The 20,965-nt window shown below is 34.8% G+C and overlaps 3 protein-coding genes across 15 annotated transcripts; all 3 read left to right on the top strand.

Moving 5' to 3' along the window:
* The first annotated feature begins 8,132 nt into the window (after window positions 1–8,132).
* Window positions 8,133–11,852, top strand: LOC142640721 (protein yippee-like). Of its 4 annotated transcripts, none has more exons than XM_075814941.1 (6): window positions 8,133–8,279; window positions 8,661–8,784; window positions 10,651–10,694; window positions 11,231–11,339; window positions 11,448–11,503; window positions 11,604–11,852. In XM_075814941.1, exons 2-6 carry the CDS (start codon window positions 8,689–8,691, stop codon window positions 11,686–11,688), a joined length of 390 nt encoding a protein of 129 aa, XP_075671056.1. In that variant the 5' UTR covers window positions 8,133–8,279; window positions 8,661–8,688; the 3' UTR covers window positions 11,689–11,852. The 4 variants fall into 4 exon arrangements, with proteins under 4 accessions (XP_075671056.1, XP_075671060.1, XP_075671058.1 ...); XM_075814945.1 differs by having other exon boundaries at window positions 11,585–11,852; XM_075814943.1 differs by lacking the exon at window positions 8,133–8,279 and having other exon boundaries at window positions 8,304–8,784; window positions 11,585–11,852.
* A 3,089-nt stretch (window positions 11,853–14,941) lies between these two features.
* Window positions 14,942–16,003, top strand: LOC142640001 (uncharacterized). Its single transcript, XM_075814117.1, has 3 exons — window positions 14,942–15,271; window positions 15,477–15,674; window positions 15,776–16,003. Exons 1-3 carry the CDS (start codon window positions 14,942–14,944, stop codon window positions 16,001–16,003), a joined length of 756 nt encoding a protein of 251 aa, XP_075670232.1.
* A 2,725-nt stretch (window positions 16,004–18,728) lies between these two features.
* Window positions 18,729–20,962, top strand: LOC142638861 (uncharacterized). Of its 10 annotated transcripts, none has more exons than XR_012845076.1 (6): window positions 18,729–18,899; window positions 19,153–19,414; window positions 19,544–19,593; window positions 19,685–19,874; window positions 20,087–20,126; window positions 20,314–20,962. XR_012845076.1 is itself a non-coding variant. In XM_075812923.1 (5 exons), the coding sequence occupies exons 1-4, from the start codon at window positions 18,894–18,896 to the stop codon at window positions 19,849–19,851; spliced, it is 489 nt and encodes a 162-aa protein (XP_075669038.1). In that variant the 5' UTR covers window positions 18,729–18,893; the 3' UTR covers window positions 19,852–19,874; window positions 20,376–20,962. The 10 variants fall into 10 exon arrangements, 5 of the variants coding, with proteins under 5 accessions (XP_075669038.1, XP_075669037.1, XP_075669036.1 ...); XR_012845075.1 differs by having other exon boundaries at window positions 19,149–19,414; XR_012845074.1 differs by having other exon boundaries at window positions 19,146–19,414.
* The last annotated feature ends 3 nt before the right edge of the window (window positions 20,963–20,965 follow it).

Here is a 20,965-nt window from a genome sequence, read left to right as displayed (position 1 = left end):
CACTCTTTTGCCATTGCTTGCTAGTTAATTTGCTAGTCCCATATATTTCATATGGCATAATCGGCATTGATAATATCTCGGGGATTTTAATTTTTTTTTTTAAAACCCCACTATGATATGTCCGAAAAAACATGGAGTCACTAGTTTGTCGAGAGTATCTCAGTAAAGAACGGTGATTTTAGCTCAAAAAGCCTAAAATTTGGATCTTTCTGGGCTTGCCAAAGGCACTCTCATGATGTAAAGTGTAATAGTAAAAAGAAAATGTAATTTCAAAACAGGATGCCAAACTTGATGCATCTAGTCCTTTTGTAAATTTATACTACTCTTCCATAGGTTGAGTTGGTTGGCTTATATTTGATTTCCAGGAAATATACTTTCATTTCTCCTATTCTTTCATTAGTTTACTGACTTAACCATTGGAGTTTCCTTGGATAACATTGGGTCGGTCATAGCCGAACAAGGTGTTTGTAAGGCTAGCCGGGACCCATCACTATTTGTTCCTCGTCGAAATCTTTATTGGAGTTCATTCTCCTCCCTAAAAATTTACCCACATACAATCCCTAAAACATGTGCCTGTTTCTCTCATAGCAGTTAGCACTGTCGTGATCATTCTTTTCTTTTCTGTTTCTTCCCTATGTTATTAATGTTGGGGCCACTAACAAAAATGATTAAATGCTCCCCAACCCACTTCGATCCTAACCTGTCTCGCTCTGGTCCTGCTCCTGCATAGGTTTTCTCATTGCCATCCTTAATGCAGTGTGATTGGGATAACTCACTCTGATGACAGAGTAGTCAGAGTAGTTGATAGTCTACAAACACGAGAAAGAGAGAGCTAATGTCAGTCCAAAAGCAGAAAGGGAGGAAATTGACCCACTAACAAATTTCTATACGCAATGTTATAGGTGGCCGCCCAGCTACCTAAAACGAGTTATTAACTTATTATATTGTGAGTGAAAGTGTGGTACGCTATGAGCTCGAGAGCTTAGGAGTAATAATGGAGCACAGGTTGCCTCAAAAGTCTGATGAAGTCGGTGATGGCTCCTCTCACCTTCTTATTTCAGTTGTTTGATTTTTTTTTTAATAACAATTAAGTCTAGACGTGTGAAAATTCTCACATGTTTATTATAACTAGTGCATAATATAGTTTGTAAAAGTGATGTGATAATTTAAAAGTGATATTGCATTAATTACAAATTAACATATTAATAAATATGAAAATAATCGTGTTTCTCTTAACATTTATGTTTTGATAATGTTAATTTTATAAATTTTCTATTTTCTATTTTCTTTTTAATTTTTAATATGAAAAAGAACATTGATTAATTTGAGATTGATAATCAAATGATTAGTTCAAGCTTTTAGAATGAATGATGATTTATCATTGTATGCTACTTTTTTTTTGGTAATATTGTATGCTACTACGCTTGAATAGTAATGGCAACTGGCCAACACGGCAACAGCATTGCACGGAAAGGGAAGAGAAAATGAACCAATTGCTTGTATTAGAAAAAAAGTTAAGAAGAGGATAATAGTTTGTAAAATCTAAAGAATGAATCAAATATTACTTTTAGTTTTAATTATTAATTAATGTATAACGAACAACTTTGGAACAATTATTACTCCTACCCATCCAAGATTTTGCAATTGAATCCTCTTTTTTGCGGTGGAATGGGGTAGGTATTAGGTAATATTGTATTCCCCCACAGAACTCGTAGCATTATGATCAATATAACATATTTTAACTCCAAAAAAAAAAAAATATATATATATATATTAATATTAAATTGAGAGAGTGTGTGTGTTCTAGTTAACTCAACTGGTAAAGTTTCTAATAGTTAAACAATAGATTTGGGGTCCAATTCCCATTTACACCAAAAATCAATTGGTGTCTTAGTCTGATGATAAAAAACTATGATTAAGAAAGGACGTCATAAGTTAAAAGTCTCACAAAAAAATTGAGAAAGAGTGCCTCAACTTTCTCACAAGCTCTACTCTTGGTGTGAGCCTTTATCCTCCCATGGGAAGGCCTTTTCTTCCCCTCTTGTAGGTTTTCTCCATCCTTTGTGGCGATTTTCATTACCTTTCAAGTGGATTTTGTTGGCCTTGAGGGTCGTGTCTCCTTATGGATGGTATTATGGTGATCAAGCCACCCTTAAAAGCCCTTGAGGTGGTTTCAGTCCAATTTAGTAATTAATTGGTCTAGATATAAGTTCCTTCACATGAAAGTGGTTATATCCATTGTTATTAATACCGTTTCGGACCCCGTTTCGGTTTGTCCAGTGGAATGGAATATTTCGGTACTGGCCGATTTCGGCGTACCGTTTTAAGGTGTTTTGGGTTCCTAAAAATGAAATTATATATATTCTTGTAAAACATAAAATTGTCAATTCTAATAAATAAATAACTAAATTTCAAATAATACAAATCATTTAGTCTTAACTCTTAAGTCTTAAACATCAATATAACATCTATTTAACATCACACAATAAGAAGATTTACAAGACAATAACTAAACATCAAATAAAATTATTTACAACTTTTTTTATTATTATATTTTTCCTCACGTACCATATTTCACTTTTTTTTTTTTTTTTTTATATCTCTCATCCACACACGTACACGTATTCTGTATCTAACCCCTTGATATTTACGCTACTCACTTTTGAATTCTGTTTTTTTTTTTTTTTTGATAGGACTCACTTTTGAATTCTATTCCATCTTTATGAGATCTACACTATAACTGACACACTACCTTATCTTTTCATGATTTCATCTTTCTTTTTATTCTTTTACTCACACGCAACTTAGCTCAGTTTTCCTCTCAAGTCTATATTCTCTTCTCTCTTCTCCTCTGTCTCTCTCTGATGGGTATCCAAATTTGTTAAGCATGATTGTGTTAGCCACACCATTCCTCTAGTTCTGATACTGTTATTCTTCTACAACTCATCTTATGAAGCAAAAGACTCCAGTGTGTTTGAGGAAAGGAAAGGAACGATGGGATTGATTTTGGTTTGTTCTGAAGATCCAAGTTCAACTTTATGTGCAACAAACTCATACCGGCCGAATCTGTTATTTCGGGCGAAATTAACCGAAACAGCCCGGAACTGCCGAAACACACTGGAACAGGCCGAAATCTTACCCGAGGTGGAATAGAGGGGCTTGCCGTTCCAGTTTGCTTGCCGATACGAAATTTTTCGGCCATTCTGGCCGAAACGGAATGGTATCCATAACGTTGGTTATATCCCATGGCTAAAACTGTTGGGGATTTTACCAAATCAAGGAGTAATAGAGAAAGAAGAAGATGAACACATCAAGTAAATGGTAATTGACTTGGAGGCACAATTGAATATTATCCTTAGACAATATTTGTCCCCATACGCAAATTGCTAAAAGGTTTTTACAAACTTGTCCTTAGGATACAACCAAGTTATTGAATTCTACAAATAACAATTTTGGAGAATACCCACAAAATTTCTTATGTTTCTTTTAAACTTACTATTTTGGGGAGAGAACCCTTCAAAATGTACGTATGGAAGTTAAAATTTTCATTAGAACTGTTCACTAGGCTTGAAACGTTCTCAAACTTTCAAAACAGCTACTTGAAGATTCTGCGGGAGATTCCGTTCTGCAATTTTCGATCCAGGATTATTTCCTTTAACATTTCGATTGATCAAACAAAAGTCTCGACCGATCAAAATTCCTGAACCTTGAATTTTCACAAAGAAAATTTCAAAATTCGAATTTTCACTTTATTCATTTAACAAATGGATACTCTCCAACCTTATATCATTATTACAACCTATCCATGTATATACTTATATATACAATAAAAACTCTAGTACTGGATGGGTTGCCCCCCTTAGCTTCGAAGCATCGAGTATTTTCACGGCAAGGGTGAGCTTTCTTTTCTAGATCTATAGTTTTTCTTGCGTGGCTCTGATGGCTTTGAAGTGAATTTTTGAAGAGCATGAGATATTTGTTTTCTCAGTTGTATCCATAGTTTGTTTAAATAAATTTAGCGTGCGTTTGGATTGAGATTATAAATGAAAATTATTTTATTATTCAGTTTATTTTTGCAATTATTCATAAGTCTCATTGCACTTTTTGATACTATTTATGGGCCCATTATACTATTTCAACTAACTTTTACCTTTATCTACATTAATTTCAGCAATAATTTTTTAATTTCAACAAAATATGGGCCCTACTGTACTAATATGTTTTTTTTCCTTAATTTTAATTATTTAGTTTAATAATAAAAAATTTCTGCCAATGTTCCTTTAAAAAAAATCTTAAATTTTTTATTTGAGAGTTATATAAGAAATATTACCAATTAAGTTATTTGAAGACCCACATTGCAACAACTTTACCAGATTAAATTGGTATCAAGTCTCATTGAGTAGGTTCTCAAACCCACAATAAAATACTGTAATAATAATAACTAAGAAATGAAAAGAAAAGAAGAAGTCTAGTCCGTACTACATTTCCTTTGGCTTAGACAATATTTTCTTTTCTTCAATTTCACCGTTCAATCATCAAGACTTCAAGAGCCTTCCCCCTCCCCTGGTTTTACGGTAGAAGGGCTATATTTCTGTTCAAAACATGTCATTTTCCTTTGGGGAAAAAAAAAAAAAAATCTCTTTTCGGATTTCATATTCTCATTATATCATTTAAATAGTCACAAGCATGCACATCCATAAAAGAGAGCAACCGACAAATACTAATATTCAAGAATACTGAGCTTTTAGTAAACGAAAAACAAGAAAGAAAGAAACAATGTGCCTTTATTACGAGTACCTATTAATAAGCGCGTTTTTAACATGAATGACCAATTTTCACTATTATTTATCGTACTCATAGAATATTGTATAATTTTATAGTTTATAGGAGTCCAAATTCTACAAAGAAACAATGAGCCTTTGTTACGAGTACCTATTAATAAGCACGTATTTGACATGAATTTCCAATCTTCACTATTATTTATTGTACTCATAATATTGTATAATTTCATAGTTTATAGAAGTTCAAATTCTACCGCCCGCACACTTGACACGGTAGTAACTTCATAAGTATAAATGCTTGTGGGGTGTAGGGGTAAAGGCCGGGGTTCAAGTCCCTAGGGAGGAGCTTCACACACACATACACTTCGATTAAACTAGAGTAGAAATTCTATCTTGTATAAAAAAAAAATAGGAATCCAAATTTTCTATCCCACTCTTATTGCTCTACTATATACTCCACAAATAAAAACATGTCACATGCCCATCTAATTTATTAAATGCTAAATTTATGTCTTCTATTATTTTAATTTCCTAAAATAAATAAATAAATAAGTCAACTATAGATATTATTGATTTGGACTCTAGTTTATACTTTATAGGTAGTTGTTATTTAATATCAACTATAGATATTATTGATTATTTAATAATAATAATAATAATAATAAAACACTAAATTTTCAAATAGTTTCAAAAGTATCAAATTTAAATATTTCCCATGACTAAGGCTTCCATTTTCATAAAATTCTTTTTTTTTTTCTCAAATTTATGAGAATAAGTATGAATACTTACAATAAAATTTGAGGAAATATCTATCTTTACCTAACGAATCTTCAAATTTATTTTGTATATTGTAAATTGAAATAAATCATACTTTAAAAAAATAATATTAAAGTCGAGTTTTCCTTCAAGGAGAAGTTTCAAACTTTGGATTCATGTGGACAAGGTAGTCATAAATATAAGTAAACACATGCCAATACATGCAACATTAGTTTATTATTATTATTATCATCATCAATAGTCGGGGGAGTGAGGATTTGAACCATAAGCATTAAAATATGAGGGAACAAATCAAAAGACACCTTTCTATCTTTCTATTCAATAAAAAAAAGTCAAAATATCCCTATATAATTAGATAATTAGAAAACCATGCAAATGAAATGTTGGATTAAAATGAATTGACCCCTTGCAATTAATTAATTACTCAAGTTAATTAATTAGATTCAATTACATGTAATGGCATGGTAGCACAAACAAATCACCAACTAAACTATATGCAGCAGAAAATAAATTTGACACAGGTAATTTGTTTACAAATGGGGAAAACTATCGAGGAAAAACTCCACCGGGTGGTTTTAAAGTTACCACTTCCAAGAATCCACTATTATTAATCACAAGCGGTTACAAGTATAAGAAATCTTACCAAACCCTTTGGCCTATCCCGAAACACCAACCTACAATTGAACCTTTACGCCAATACTCAATTGGACTTGTATTGTAGCGGTAATCTTTCTGTTCAATGCACGAATCCCTGTACGTGACTAACTCCAGCAACTTGAAGAGGTTGTTGGCTGCAAAGTTCTTCAATTCATCAACGATGAAAATCAAGAAGCTCCTTGGTCACAAAACCCTTGGCGTAAAGACGCAGTAGTTTCTTCAGAGAGAACAATGAACTAGGACACTTTCTGCATGCATGATGGCTTTTAAAATAAGTCTTATATATGTCTAGGGTTGTAAGAAAAGAAACCTTATACAAATATACAAGCATGGACCGAAAATCAGATCTGGAAATTTTGATTTTGTAAGTCTCAACAGAAACAGCTTTTATCGAGCTTTTGTTGAGCTTCAACATTAAATCTCAATAGAAAGGATTCTGTCGAGACTTTTGTTGAACTTTAATAAACAACTCTTTCTTGACTTGTTTCTTGGTCAGATCTTTATGGCCTTAACACTTGACTTTCACAATATGTTTTTTGAAGTCCTAAACTCATTCTAGATTTATCCAATTACAAGTAAAGTACATTTTGTCAAAGGATTAGCTAATTACATAAAATATGTCTCTAACATAAAATAAGCATAGTAATAAAAATATTTCATAGTTGCATAATGTAGTTTTTATTTCATAATTTAGATGATGTGTTACTATTATTTAAATGTTAATTTACTAATTTCATGGAACGAACATGCTTAAAAGTTCTTTTGACTCATCCCAATTTGTGTTTTATACATTTGTCTAATGATAAAATTGCAATACAACATATTTCTAAATTAAAATTATTTAGATAATCAAGGACACAAAAAGCCGTACATCTTATATAGATAGTATTACTTTGGTAACAATTTTGCTATACTCTCTAAAATACCATTAATATGTCATTAAAGAAAAAAGAATTGAGGACAAATAAGTTAATTTGCCAATATTATTAACCTCTTTTGTTGTCCACTTTTTTTTTTTTTTAGAAATAATTATAACATACTGTTAACCCCGCAACTCAAACTCTTTCCTCCCTAGACCCCTAAGCACTTTGTACATGGGAGGTACTAATTCAGCAACAAGGCCTTTGGCATATATATCTACAAGTTAATCTAGTACAATGTCATTTAAAGACATCATATATATACTCTTAGAAACAAGAGATACAATCTTAACCATAACATCATTTTTACTAGAAAATTTGTATAAAACTAATTCATTTTGGCATTGGGTACAATTTTGATTTTGGTCCTTAAAATGATAATGGACCATTTTTTGGGAACAAATCAAACAAACTATATATTTACGGGACCAAAACCAAATTGACACTAAATTTCATAGACTTAATCTAAACTCATTAAGCTTAAATACCAAAATTAAATTATACAAACTGACACAAAACTTATAATTTATTTTAAAAATAAAATTGATGTAATCACAACTTATATCCTTAATATGAAGATGATTTATGGACTTAAAAGACATGTCATAAATATAAAAGTTCTAAATTTTAATCACAGCATTATCAATTTATAGGAATTCTTTAATGCGTTATGAATTAAAAGCGGAATAGTTTGATTAAAGAATCCGAATTTGGTAAGAGGGATGTAAAACACATGTTTTATACTATCTAATAAGAATTGTCATATTAATTTTTTATTTAAAATCCAATACATTCTGTCATATCTAATAACACCACATCAGTCTTTTACTTAAAGCCTGAAATATAATATATATTGAGATATTATCCTTTATGATTAGATGTATTTATGTTTTTAGTAAGTGTGAGCACTAGATCTTTACATGGAAACAAGATTCCTAAAAAATGTAGTAATCATTGGCATTGCTTGCTTAAAAAAAAGAAAGAAGGAAAAGATAGAAAATAAAACCGTAGTATACACGTATTGTCACGTTCCACTATTGCAGAAAAAGGAAAAGAAAAGAAAAAGAACAGTACTATAATTGGTGGTGTCATAACGCTCGGTCCACATTTCTTGCAAACTAAAGTCTCTAGCAAAACGGAGAAGGTAATAAAATTCAACGAATCCCTCATTCTTTCCTCTCTTTCCTTCTTCTTTAGCAAATTCTTTTCTTTATTTCAGTTTTTGTTTTCCATTTCTTCACGCACAATAGCGTCATCTTCTTTAATATTGATATTAATTAACTCATAATCAATCAATCTAAGCGTCTTTTGTTGATTTTCTCAACGACCCACATCCTGAATTTTCACGTACTCTTCAAAATTGTCCATAGATTTTCGTAGAATTAATTGATTGAAGGCACAATAGCGTCATCTTCTTTAATATTGATATTAATTAACTCATAATCAATCAATCTTAGCGTCTTTTGTTGGTTTTCTCAACGACCCACATCCTGAATTTTCTGGTACTCTTCAAAATTGTCCATAGATTTTCGTAGGATTACTTGATTGAAGGCATGGGGAGGTTGTTTGTGGTGAATCTTGAAGGGAAGATCTATAGCTGCAGGCATTGCCGCACCCATCTCGCACTTTGTGAAGACATCGCTTCCAAGGTTGTTTTGATCTCTTACCTCGTTTTTGATCAGTTAGATTCATCTAATTTTGTGATATCATAAAAAATTACCATATGTTTTTCTTTTTTAATTTTTGATAATCATATGGGTGTTGTTAATTTGTTTGGTTTATGTTAAACTTTCTTATAGTTAAATTGATCTCTTACCTCGTTTTTGATCAGTTAGATTCATCTAATTTTGTGATATCATAAGAAATTACCATATGTTTTTCTTTTTTAATTTTTGATAATCATATGGGTGTTGTTAATTTGTAAGGTTTATGTTACTTTTCTTTACTTTTGTTAATACCCTTTTGATTATTATTGATTTAAAGGTGTATTTATGTAATAATGAATTTTATTAGTAATTTTGTTAGATATGGGTAAAAATGGAAAGATCTATACAAGGGTTGTACGTGTGTGATAAACTGATAATCCTTGCAATTGCATAGTGTATTTCATTGATTATGTGTAGGTAGTAATTGATACCTGTGTTCTTCTTGGTTGATACTTGATTAGAGTCTACAAATGAGGAGTTGAATTCTACATTGTTATGTGGTTGGTTCCTAAGTACGCGCGAAAGCGTGCTTGATAAATGCCTCCTGAGTAAAAGCCATCTTTTGATGAAATAATTTTCAGGATAAATGTCAATGACCTCCCCATGATAATGATAAGGATAAGGCCTAATTGCATCTTTCTTTCCTGAATTCTTAAAAAATTACAATAAACCTTCTTATAGTTAAATTGATATAATTTGGTGAACCAATCAATTGACGCAGCATTGGCATCTATTTGATATGACACCTTAGTTGCAGACAAACTTTCTACCTTCTTTTTCCTCAAAACTTTATGCCAAAATGCAGTAGTTTAATCAACTCCACAAGGACGTGACGGCTATTGAGGAAAAAGAAGAAGGAAACAAGATTTTGTGTGATTAGGGTGTCAATTAGATGATAAATGTGCCATCACTTGATTGGTTCACCAAAATCAAAACGTATTAATTTAATCCAAACTATAAGATGTTTTAGTGGAACTTTCTTCAATTCAAGGATGTAAAGTGAATATTAGGCCTAAGCACAAGGAACTAAATTGTAATTTATGATAATTTGTAATCTGGAAGCTGGGACTTGTTTTTTTAGTAAAATTTTTATGGCAGATTATGTGTTTGATTTAATTCTGTTTTTGGTTTATAATAGATTTTGAGGCTTAATAAGTGGATGTTACACCTTCATCTTTAGGATCTTAATGAGGTGAAACAATGGCAGCAATATTTTTGCCCTCCAGAAGCTTGAAAATTTTGGAAGAAATTTTTTGTTCATGAGAAGTGATTGCATTATTATATTTTCTGTGGTCAAGTTGTGCTTCTCAACTTACCAAACATGATTCAAATCAGTTTCTAGTAGGATGAGCTACGTGCATGCAGAGGACTGGACCATCACTTTCCTCAGGAACAATTTCAATGGGGGAAAAGCATCTTTAACCTTTTGAAACTAATTGTGTCTAGCATACACATACTTGAGTTTATGCATGGATACACGAGTCTATGGTATATATGCATGTATTGTAAGACAATATAACAGGAGATATTGCTAGTAAAGTGAAATTGCAGATGATAGGCTACCTATAATAATTTGATGACGCTTGGGATGATGCCGCTCAAGATGTATTTTGATGTTAATTCAGTATTTAAAGGCTCTTTTTCTTCTCATCAAAAAAAAAAAAAAAAAAAAAGCTCTTTTTCTTTTTTATTTTTTATTTTTACCTACTGTCTAAACTTCTAATTTTTGGCTGCCAACAAATGTTGATTGGAAATTCTATAAGAAGCAATTGTTCTGACTACATGTTTTGTCCGTGTTTTTTTATCCAGTCTTTCCACTGCAGGCATGGGAAAGCTTATCTCTTCAATAAGGTGTAAGTTTCCCTGATCGATTTATTAACTTTGTATTGGATCAACAATCCTATAACTTGCCAATGCCATAAGGTTCCAGTTACAAATTTTGAGCTGACACCAACCAAGAAAAAGCTGTGCTAGTGATGCTGTTTAATCATTAATGCTCTCATGCATGAAAAAGATGCAGATTGGATATGTCTTGCTTAATATGGAATTGTGCCTGGAGATATACATTTATCAGTTGCCTTTATGCTTTACTTAAATATATGCAATGGGGAACTGTGGATTGTTTATAAAAATGTTGCATATTTACTTTTTGTGCATTAGTTTTTTTTTTTTTTTTTGGGTGTAATTTTCCCTTTACCATTTTAGTATATGTGATTACAGGAGGAAATATGGCATGATGCATTTGCAGGTGTACTATTTTAATGAGCTAAAATGTGAACTAGGATAGTCAAGGATGAATTTTATGAGCATCCCAACTCACGTGCTTGTCTGAAAAGAAATGTCAACATTTGATACATCATGTCTAATTCTCATTTTCATTCTTTGACAGAGTGAATGTCTCCATTGGTGAAAAAGAGGAGAGAATGATGATTACTGGCCTGCACACCGTAGCTGACATCTTTTGTGTTGGTTGTGGATCAATAGTAGGGTGGACATATGTAAGATTTAGAGGCAGTAATTTAAAATTTTGTGGTTTATATATGTTTCTCTATTGTAGCTGTTAGTCATTTTGATGGTTCTCTCTCCCTCTCTCTCTCTCTCGCCAGGAGACTGCCCATGAAAAGAACCAGAAGTACAAGGAAGGAAAATCTGTACTTGAGAGGTCAGTAGATATTTGGAGAGAAAAATACCAATTCTAGTTTTTGTTTTTTTGTTGTTTTAGGGGGTAAAATAATAGTTGTAGAGTTTGTATTTTCGTGCAGGTACAAGGTGTCCGGTCCTGATGGAAGCAATTACTGGCACAGTCATGGAGCACATATTGGTGGAAGTGATGCAGACGATGCTTGATTACATTTCATTTTCAATTGTACATTCTTGAACCCCAGATGTTCTTATTCAACTTATGTGAATTTAGAAGTTGTAATTTCTCATTTCAGCAGCATAACTGGCTGTCAGTAACATTACTGAAGACATCTGATTGTTGATACAGAATTAGTTCTTCTTCAAACTCTCGTTGAATCTTCTGTTACATCTGATTGCATGAATTTCTCATGAATTTCGTTTTTTGTTTAAACTATAAAAAGTTTGCTTTTGTTCTTAGACTATCGAATTACCACACTTTCTGTTAGGGAAAATTTGCAAAATAGTGTACTTTTATTCATTATTTAAAAGTGATACCATTTTGAAGTTAATTGAAAATCTAACATCTTTTTTGAAATTATGGGTCCGTTTGTTTCGACGGTAAACGGTTTCAGGAAATGATTTTCCGCATTTTCGGATGTTTGGCACGGGCTGAAAATTTAGTCAAATGGAAAATAGGAAACAGTTGACCGTAAATGCCTTTGTCTGACCCGGAAATCCTTTTCCACTTGTATTTTACCTTCAATTGAATTCAGCCCTCATTTTCCCCTCGCCTTCTCGCTGCCTCAAGTCAAGCTCCAGAAACATAGCTCCAGTCAAGCTCCACTCCCTGCCTCAAGCCGGTCCGATCTTCACCCCCGTCCGACGAGCACCGCCACTCCCACGGTGAGTTTTCTCCACCGGTTCTCGCAGTCCCCTTCACACACCAAACGACCCACACCTCCGGCCCACACCCACACAACCTCACCCACTCCTCCGAACCCCACACAGCTCCCGCCCACCGGACAAACCCACAGCCCCACACCGCCGACGAACTTGACCCATCCCGATCCACCCAGCTCCGACCCACAACCTCCGACCCACACCTCCGGCCCACACCCACACAACCCCACCCACACTCCTCCGATCCCCACACAGCTCCGGCCCACTGGACAAACCCACAGCCCCACACCGCCGACGAACTTGACCCATCCCGATCCACCCAGCTCCGACCCACACCTCCGGCCCACACCCACAGAACCCAACCCACACTCCTCCGATCCCCACAAAGCTCCGGCCCACTGGACAAACCCACACCCCCAATCCACCTACCTCCGACCCACAAACCTCCGACCCACCCCTCTACAAAACCCGACCAAACCTCCGACCACCCTCTGCAAATGGTGCTCTGGGTTGACATCATTCTGGCTTTTATATATATATATATAATTATTTAATTAAATACCTATTTAATTATTGATTTACTTTTTTGTTTTTTATAATTATCTAGTTATTTATTAAATTATTGATATCAGAAATTCAATTTTGCTACTCTTACAATTATACAGAAATATCAATTTTGCTGCTCTTACAATTATTTAATTAAATGCAATGTGATTTGTTGGGGATTTTCTGCTCTTGGTGTTTTTGTTGATGGGTACCCTACTGTTTACGTAGAAAATGTTTAGATTATTATTTAGAGGGGAATTAAACATTTTATGGCTGCTCATAATGGTTTTGATCTCACTTGTTCAAGAAAAAAAAAAATACTATAGATTGCTTGAATTTGGATTGTTTTACTGTTGTGGTTGTTTCTATATACTGTGTACTCAATATCATGCTTGTTTGCATACCTCTTAGACCACAATGTTTGTGATGTTTTAGATGAAGAAAAAAACCAAAGCAGCAGTTCTTGCCTCAGTTGCATCTGTCCTCCTTGTGGGGGTTGCGTTGGTAAGGAAATTGCGACGTAGACGACTGCCTAGGGCGCCTTATGTTAATCATGCAGACGAAAGAGAGCATTACATAAATAGTATTCTGCATGGAAGTGAGAGACTTTGTGTTAGTCAAATTAGGATGAAACCTATAGCTTTTCACCACTTATGTCACATCCTCACTGAGGGGGAGCACATACGCCCTACTACGCACATGTCCGTTACGGAGCAAGTGCTAATTTTTTTACACATTATTGGTCATAATGTGAGGTTTCGTGTAATTGGTAGTCGGTTCCATAGATCAACTGAAACTGTCCATAGATACTTCAACGTCGTCCTTAGGGGGGTCCTGAAATTATTTAGAGCTCTAATAAGACTGCCTAGCGAAGATACACCCCCAGAGATAAGGGATAGCAGAAGGTTCTACCCCTATTTCAAGGTAAATATTAAGACTTGTGTATATGTGTAAATTGTGAAAGTTTGTGTAATTCTAAATCATTATGTTTGTCGAAAATTAGGATTGTGTTGGAGCGATAGATGGTACACATGTTCGTGCATCTGTGCCACCTGAGATACAAGGAAGGTTTCGTGGTCGCAAAGGTGGAACCACACAAAATGTGTTAGCTGCCATTAGTTTTGACTTGAAGTTCACTTATGTATTGGCTGGATGGGAAGGCAGTGCACATGATTCACGTGTGTTAAATGATGCATTTGCTAGGCCACGGGGATTTTCAATTCCCTCAGGTATTATAGGATGACTTCACCTTTTGAGTTTATTAGTTTAATAAATTTTGTGCATTTTTCGAAGCATAGTAGTGATTTGGTTTTATTTTTTAACATATGTAGGTAAGTATTATCTTGGTGATGCTGGGTATGGTAATAAAAATGGAATTCTGTCACCCTATCGGAGTGTGCGATATCACTTGAAAGAGTTTAGTGATCGTCCTCCTGAGAATGAACAAGAATTGTTCAACCTCCGACACTCTTCCTTGAGAACTACCATTGAGCGAGGATTTGGAGTGTTGAAGAAACGTTTTCGAGTGTTGGATGCAGAACCATTTTGGTCTTTTGAAACACAAGTGAAAGTAGTGTTAGCATGTTGTGTGATTCATAATCACATTATGGGGGTTGATCCTGCTGACTATATTATGGAAGCTGCAATGAACCAAGTAGAGGGTAGTGGCTCTCAACAAGAAACACAGTCACGTCGGGAGTCCCTTGAAGACAGTAGAGTGTGGAATGCTAAGAGAGATGAGATATGCAAAGCTATGTGGTCTGATTATACCAGGAGTGGAGAGTAGAACTTTATTTAGATTTATGTGCTTGTCATATGTACTATATTCTTGTTTTATATATGTTTAATCTATTTACTGTAGACTTCTGGTGGTGTAAGGATCATTATTTCCAGTAGTTGTTTCGTTCTGTTGTTCACATCGATAATCATGGTTGTATGTGTGTTTGATTTGTTGTTCATATGCACAGTAATTTGTGAATGTTACTTGGATTGTTTAAATGCTAGTCTCACTATGCAATTATCATATGTAGTAATGTCGAAAGGGAAAGAAAAGGTGGGTAGTAAGCAATTTCGATGGTTGCCACCAATGCACACGACGATGCTAACTGTACTTGCCGAAGAGGCCACGAAGGGCAACAAGCCCTCGAACACTTTTAAGCCCGGTTCCTTCGCTACTGTCGCCAAGGCGATAACTGAACAGTTTGGGGTCGAGTGCCATGCTGGGTATGTTAAGAATCGAATGCGTACTTTGAGGACAATGTGGACTACCATTCAAACTCTTCAAAAGAAGAGTGGGTTCGGTTGGGATGATAGCTTAAAAATGATCACGTGCGATGCGAAGACGTACCAAGAGGAAGTTATGGTATGGCTTTCAACTATATTTGTGCATTATATTTTCTATTGTTTTTATCCCATAAATCATGGATTATGTCTCTTGTGGTAATAATAGCTTATACTTGTTTATCATTCACATAAATCATCTAATGACATCAATATTGAATTGAATATTGAATTTATGAGTGAAGTGATCATTGCATTGTTATTGTATGTTCCTGTCTCCGTTACAGGCGCATCGGAAGCATGCTGATTTTTTGAACAAGAAGATAGAGTTGTATGATGAGTTGGCCATTGTAGTGGGTAAGGATTTGGCCACAGAAAGCTTTGCTAAGTCATATGTTGATATTGACACAGAGCATGACAATGCAGAGAGCACTGAGATGGTGGCTGATAATGGGGAGGAGGGTGTGGTGGATAAGGGGAAGAATGTGGTCGAATCGTCCACCACTGGGTCCACACTTTCAAAGTCCCGCAAAAGAAGCCGTGCACCTCCCTCTGATGATAGCGCTCTCGGCGGTTGTCTGATCAGCTTAAGGAAATTGCTGTGGCCTTGAAAGAAATCAGTCGGGGGCCTGTTGATTTTAATAGTCTTTACTCTGAGGTGATGGCTATGGCGGCGGATGGGTATAGTGAAGATATGCTTGCAACTGCCTTTGACCATCTGTGTGAAAATAAGAAGGTAGCTAGGGGATTCCTGGCCAAGACTGCTAAGTTGAGGAAACTTTGGATGGATAGTTATTTGTTCACTCGACTCTGACTTGTCTGGTTAGTGCTGATTGTGATGGCTAAGTTGTGTGTGATGTAGTACTAGTATGATCCTAACATTGTATGATATATGTGACAATTGTATTATCGGTAAGCAGCCTATGTATGTATTTATAACCTGTAGGATGTGAACTCTTTTGTATTATTGGGACGATACAATTGCCCAAGTTATGTGTGGTGACTTTAAGCATGTAGGGCACATGTGTACTGTTTAGATACCACGTGTAGGTATCAATTTTGCATACCATGGACTTGTAATGGTGAAAGTACATTATGTGCGTTTTGATATAAATATTACCACGTGATATTCGGATGCTCTTTATTGATGTTGAAGTCGATGATTAATTTTGTGATGCTTTTTGTAACTGTTGAAGTGGATGATTATTTTTGTGCTATTACAGGTTCATCTAGGCAATGCAGGTTTTTATTTGTAAATTTTCTTCCCAATTTTCCGTAAAATGTGTGAACAAACCAAACATGGGAAAATGAATTCAGTAAAACGAATTTCAGAAAATGCCAAACAGTGGAATTGGTTTGCTGCCCTTATTTTCCATGGTGCAACCAAACAGCATGAGTACATTTTCTTTACGGGAAAATATTTTTTCCGGAAATGATTTTCCGTCCGGAATTGGTTTACCGTCGAACCAAACACAGCCTATGTTTTCAAAATACGATTTTAGTTGATTTATAGTGCATTGTTAGTGAAATTGTGTTTTGAAAACACAATATTAACACTTATAGTGCCCGTTTGGATAGGCATTTGAGTGGAGGAAACGCACATTTCCAAAAGAAAACCCGAGACAATAATATATGTTTGGCCTTGCGTTTTTCAAGAAAATACGTTTTCCAAAACGACAAGAAATTGTGTTCTAAAACCGTACCTCTCACTAGCTTTTTATGAGAATGCTAGTTTCACACTCATCAATCATCATGTTTTAGCAACACAAATGTTTTAGGAGTCTCAATACCTAAAATACCCTTAAGTATTTGCTTGATAACAAATTTATCAGCCGATAAAATCCTCACTTGTATTTGATCTGATTCTCCAGTGCGTGCAACTTCTCGGCACAAGTTGTTTTGCTAGAAAGAAGATCATGCGACGCACACTAGAAGTTGCAAAAACGAGTTCAATGGTGAACTCTACAAACTATTTGGTTGAAAAGAGACCCATTGCTCTCTCTCTCTCTCCCTCTCTCCCTCTCTCCACTTTTTGTGTGTGGTTGATATTAAATAGCAACATATATAATACTATTACTGTGTTTAGCTGTCTTTAGCTCTGTAGTGAGGATCATATATAAAATAAAAATAAAAACAAAAACTTTGTAATGGGGCATAGCCGCACAGGGGAAGTGATGGTACTGTGTAATTGTGTTAACATATTTAGCAAATTATTATTATTATTGATGGGTATTGATTTTGCCTATCTCCAACTCGTCCATAAAGGTCATCCGTAACCCGTCTGGAAAGGTAAACACCCTTCGGAGCCCACCTGTAACTATCTCGTCCAAGCAAGAAGAGCTCTGGACGAGGTAAGCACCACCATAGTGATGCACTCGTCCAAAGTGCCGCCAACCTCGTCTTGAAGGAATTTGCCTATTAGACGAGAGAACCCCTGCACGTGTACCAAAGCACACTCAACTAAGGAACTCCAGGATCAACCAAGGAACTCCAGGACGAGGGTATCATACTTAGGAAAATCTCCGAATATGACGTGATAATCCCTTATCCCACGCACAACCGCCTGGTATCCGTTGCGGAACAGTAGCATAACTTCTAAGCGGTTGTGCAAGTTACAGTTGATTTCTACCTCTCCTTGAATCCAGGAGAAGTTCCAGTTTTGATAACCGCCTATAAGAACACTATATAAAGGCTGTTTCAGACAAGGCCAAGGTATGTTCATTTATTACTCCAAAAAAGTTGGAACTCAGATAACATAGAGAGAAAAACTAACTTTGCCATCGGAGGATTTTTGGCCGGCAGCCCCGGTCGCCTTTGATTCGCTTTTCTTTCTTTTTCAGGCCGCAGAGAGAACCAGTGGTCCTTTGAAGTTCGAAGCATCCAGCCTACTGATCTTCTTGGCATCATCAATTATTATTATGGACAATGTTTAAAATGACAGTATATCCCTAACATCAAAATTGAGCCCGTTTTGGTATTTCTTCTTTAAAAAAAGTTTTTTTGGTAATTTGCATCCACAACAAAAAATTTTAGGTCAAACCGCAATTTTTACAAGTTTTACCAAACGTTTAATTGTAACTTTCAAATTTATGTTTTCAAAATGCACATTTTAAAAATGCTATATATTTTTAAAAAGCAATGTTCAAAACTGCCTATCCAAAACCCACAATGGTGATTTGAATACACAATTTTTTTTAAAAAGAGGCTAGATCAACAATTCCAAAATAATGCCAATTTAAAGAATTGTTTTTTAAATAATATTATTTTACAAACTTTCATTCTTTTGTTATTAAGCTTTAAAAAGATTTGTTTTTTCATCCCTAAATTATTTAAAAATATATATTTTTTCTATCGATATTTTGTCATAAAATTTTGGAAAATTTATATAAAAACTATTGAAAAGAGATCTTTAAAAAAATTTAGTGATAAAAAGAAAATATTTTTAAGTTTAGGAATGAAAGATGAAATTCACATAAATAAAAAGAACAAAACGCATAAATAAATAGGTTGCTTGTACGTAGGAATAGAATTCTTCACAAGTCACAATCTGCGTCGCTACCCAAAATTCCAAAACCAAATCCTTGCCTTATCCTATATTCCAGTCACAGTTCGCGCGCTATATATACTCTCAGCCACTTGTTTTCAAACCTCTGTTTCGTTTTGCAGAGAAACAGAGAGAGAGAGAGAGAGATAGACGGTGGCAAATGGAGGTAAAGTTTTTGTTCGCTGTTATAATTTTCGTGTTTTTTGAGGAGTTAGGGTTTTGGAAAATATTTGAGCCGTTAGTAAATAACCATGTGTTTTGGTTTAATCCGATATTTGTGTAAACCCATGTCATATTAGGGTTGTTGATGGTTTTGCCGTTAGATATTATCAAATTCTCACATTCTCGTAATTTTTTTATTGACGCATTAGTTTTTTTTTTGGTTTTGCATGTCTGTGATAATTTAATGAAGAAGGCAGGGATGAGGATAGAGATTGAAGAATCCATGGAATTCGAGAACCAACTTCACAAGCGATTAAAGCACGACCCATCTTTACTGGCAACAATGGAGTCCGTCACAGAGGCTGCAATGGAATCCGTCACAGAGGCTGCAATGGAGCCTGTCACAGAGTCTGCAATGGAGTCCGTCATAGAGCCTGTTATGGATTCAGCAATGGAAGCCGTCAAAGACTCTGCAATGGAGTCCGTCACAAAACCACCAGAGACCATTTGGAAGTCCATGTAAAAATTGCTAATCCTTAAACTACTTTCACTTCCCTTTTTTTTTTTTTTGGGTCTCATCTCATTGTAACGTCAAGTCATCACTTATTTTTGTTTTGGTTTGGTTTGGTTTGTTTTTATCATTGCAAGACGTGACCGGGTATTACGATCATCAGATTTACCAATTACTTCAGAGAAAGGTGTGAGCCAATTAAGTTAGCCAACTGAAAATTGGATCATATTTGTCCATCTCTATCTCATATCATCCTTTATATTGATTAATTATTTCAGGGTATGACATGGAATGTATCTTTTATCCTTACTGGACCAACAGTGACCGTCTGCTAATAAAAATTAGTCAGACTGGACTTGATCTAAATGAAATGAGGTTGATAGGGAGTTTGCTAAACTGGTGCCACCACCACCACCAGAGGAGAAAACCAACCTTGTTCTTATGATTTGCTATTTTTACAACCACCGGGTACGTACAATTTTCTACATTGTCACATTGCCACTTTCCTTTTTATGAATACATTTAGGAAAATTAATTTGATTTTACCTGCATTTCTGCCATTAATTCTTGTGTATTGACATAGAGGCATTCATTTACATTGGTGCTTTGCACAATTCTTCTAAAGATTTTAATGCCATAATTCGATGAAATCTAACTTTTCTTTTTTCTTTTTTCTTTAGGAAAAAGGCTATACCTTTGCTTGGGTTAGAAATTTATCAAGTACGATTTAAATAAGATTTTTTGGTTTTCCTCACTTTTTAATTATTGTTATCTTAATTTCTAACTTAGCTCAGATATTTTTGTTTCTTTGGTTGCCCCTCATTGAATATTTGTAATCTATAGATTTTGATTTCTTGCGTGGTGATTATACTCTCCTTAACTTTGACGTGTGTTGAGTTTATGGTAGGTCTTTATAATATTGGGAATGCTTGTGATAAAGATGATTTGATTGATGATGACCCTGATTAGGCTGATGACCCTGATGAGGCTGAGGTTGATGACCCTGATAAGGCTGAGGTAGATGAGGATTCGGATGAGGAATCGGAGGATTCGGATGAGGATGATGGTGATGATTTTCTATATGCAGTTAAAACTGATGGGGATACTTGTGATGGAGATGATTATAGTGCTGACAGATTTGGCATGTTCCGGCGCAATTATGAGAGAAGTTTAGCAGCGCATGTCAGAAAAGTGATGTTGGAGCGAACAGAGTGTAGTTATGTTTTTGGATTCGATTAGCAGAACAAGTCCAGGAAGCATTGGTGGAGGGCTCTTTTGAAGGCTAAATTGCTAGGTTTACGACGGATAGATCATTGTCTTAGCTAACACTAACAGGAGTTCGGAGATTTTATGTATTGATGATAGAAGGAAACCACTATGGCAGTGGTAGCAATGCAGATCTTTAATATATGTCCCTAAATTTGTTTTCTTTCATTGGCATCTTTAGCCTCAAAATTTCTGGGAATACCTTCTCCTGTTTGAACTAAGGTCCTAGTTATGTTATAACTACTTTTAAGTACTATTTACTAGTTTGGGAAGTGATATTATTCATCTCATTG

Source organism: Castanea sativa, chromosome 6 (genome assembly GCF_040712315.1).
Source record: "Castanea sativa cultivar Marrone di Chiusa Pesio chromosome 6, ASM4071231v1".
Lineage (NCBI taxonomy): Eukaryota > Viridiplantae > Streptophyta > Magnoliopsida > Fagales > Fagaceae > Castanea > Castanea sativa.
This window is presented reverse-complemented; position numbering and strand designations above follow the sequence as displayed.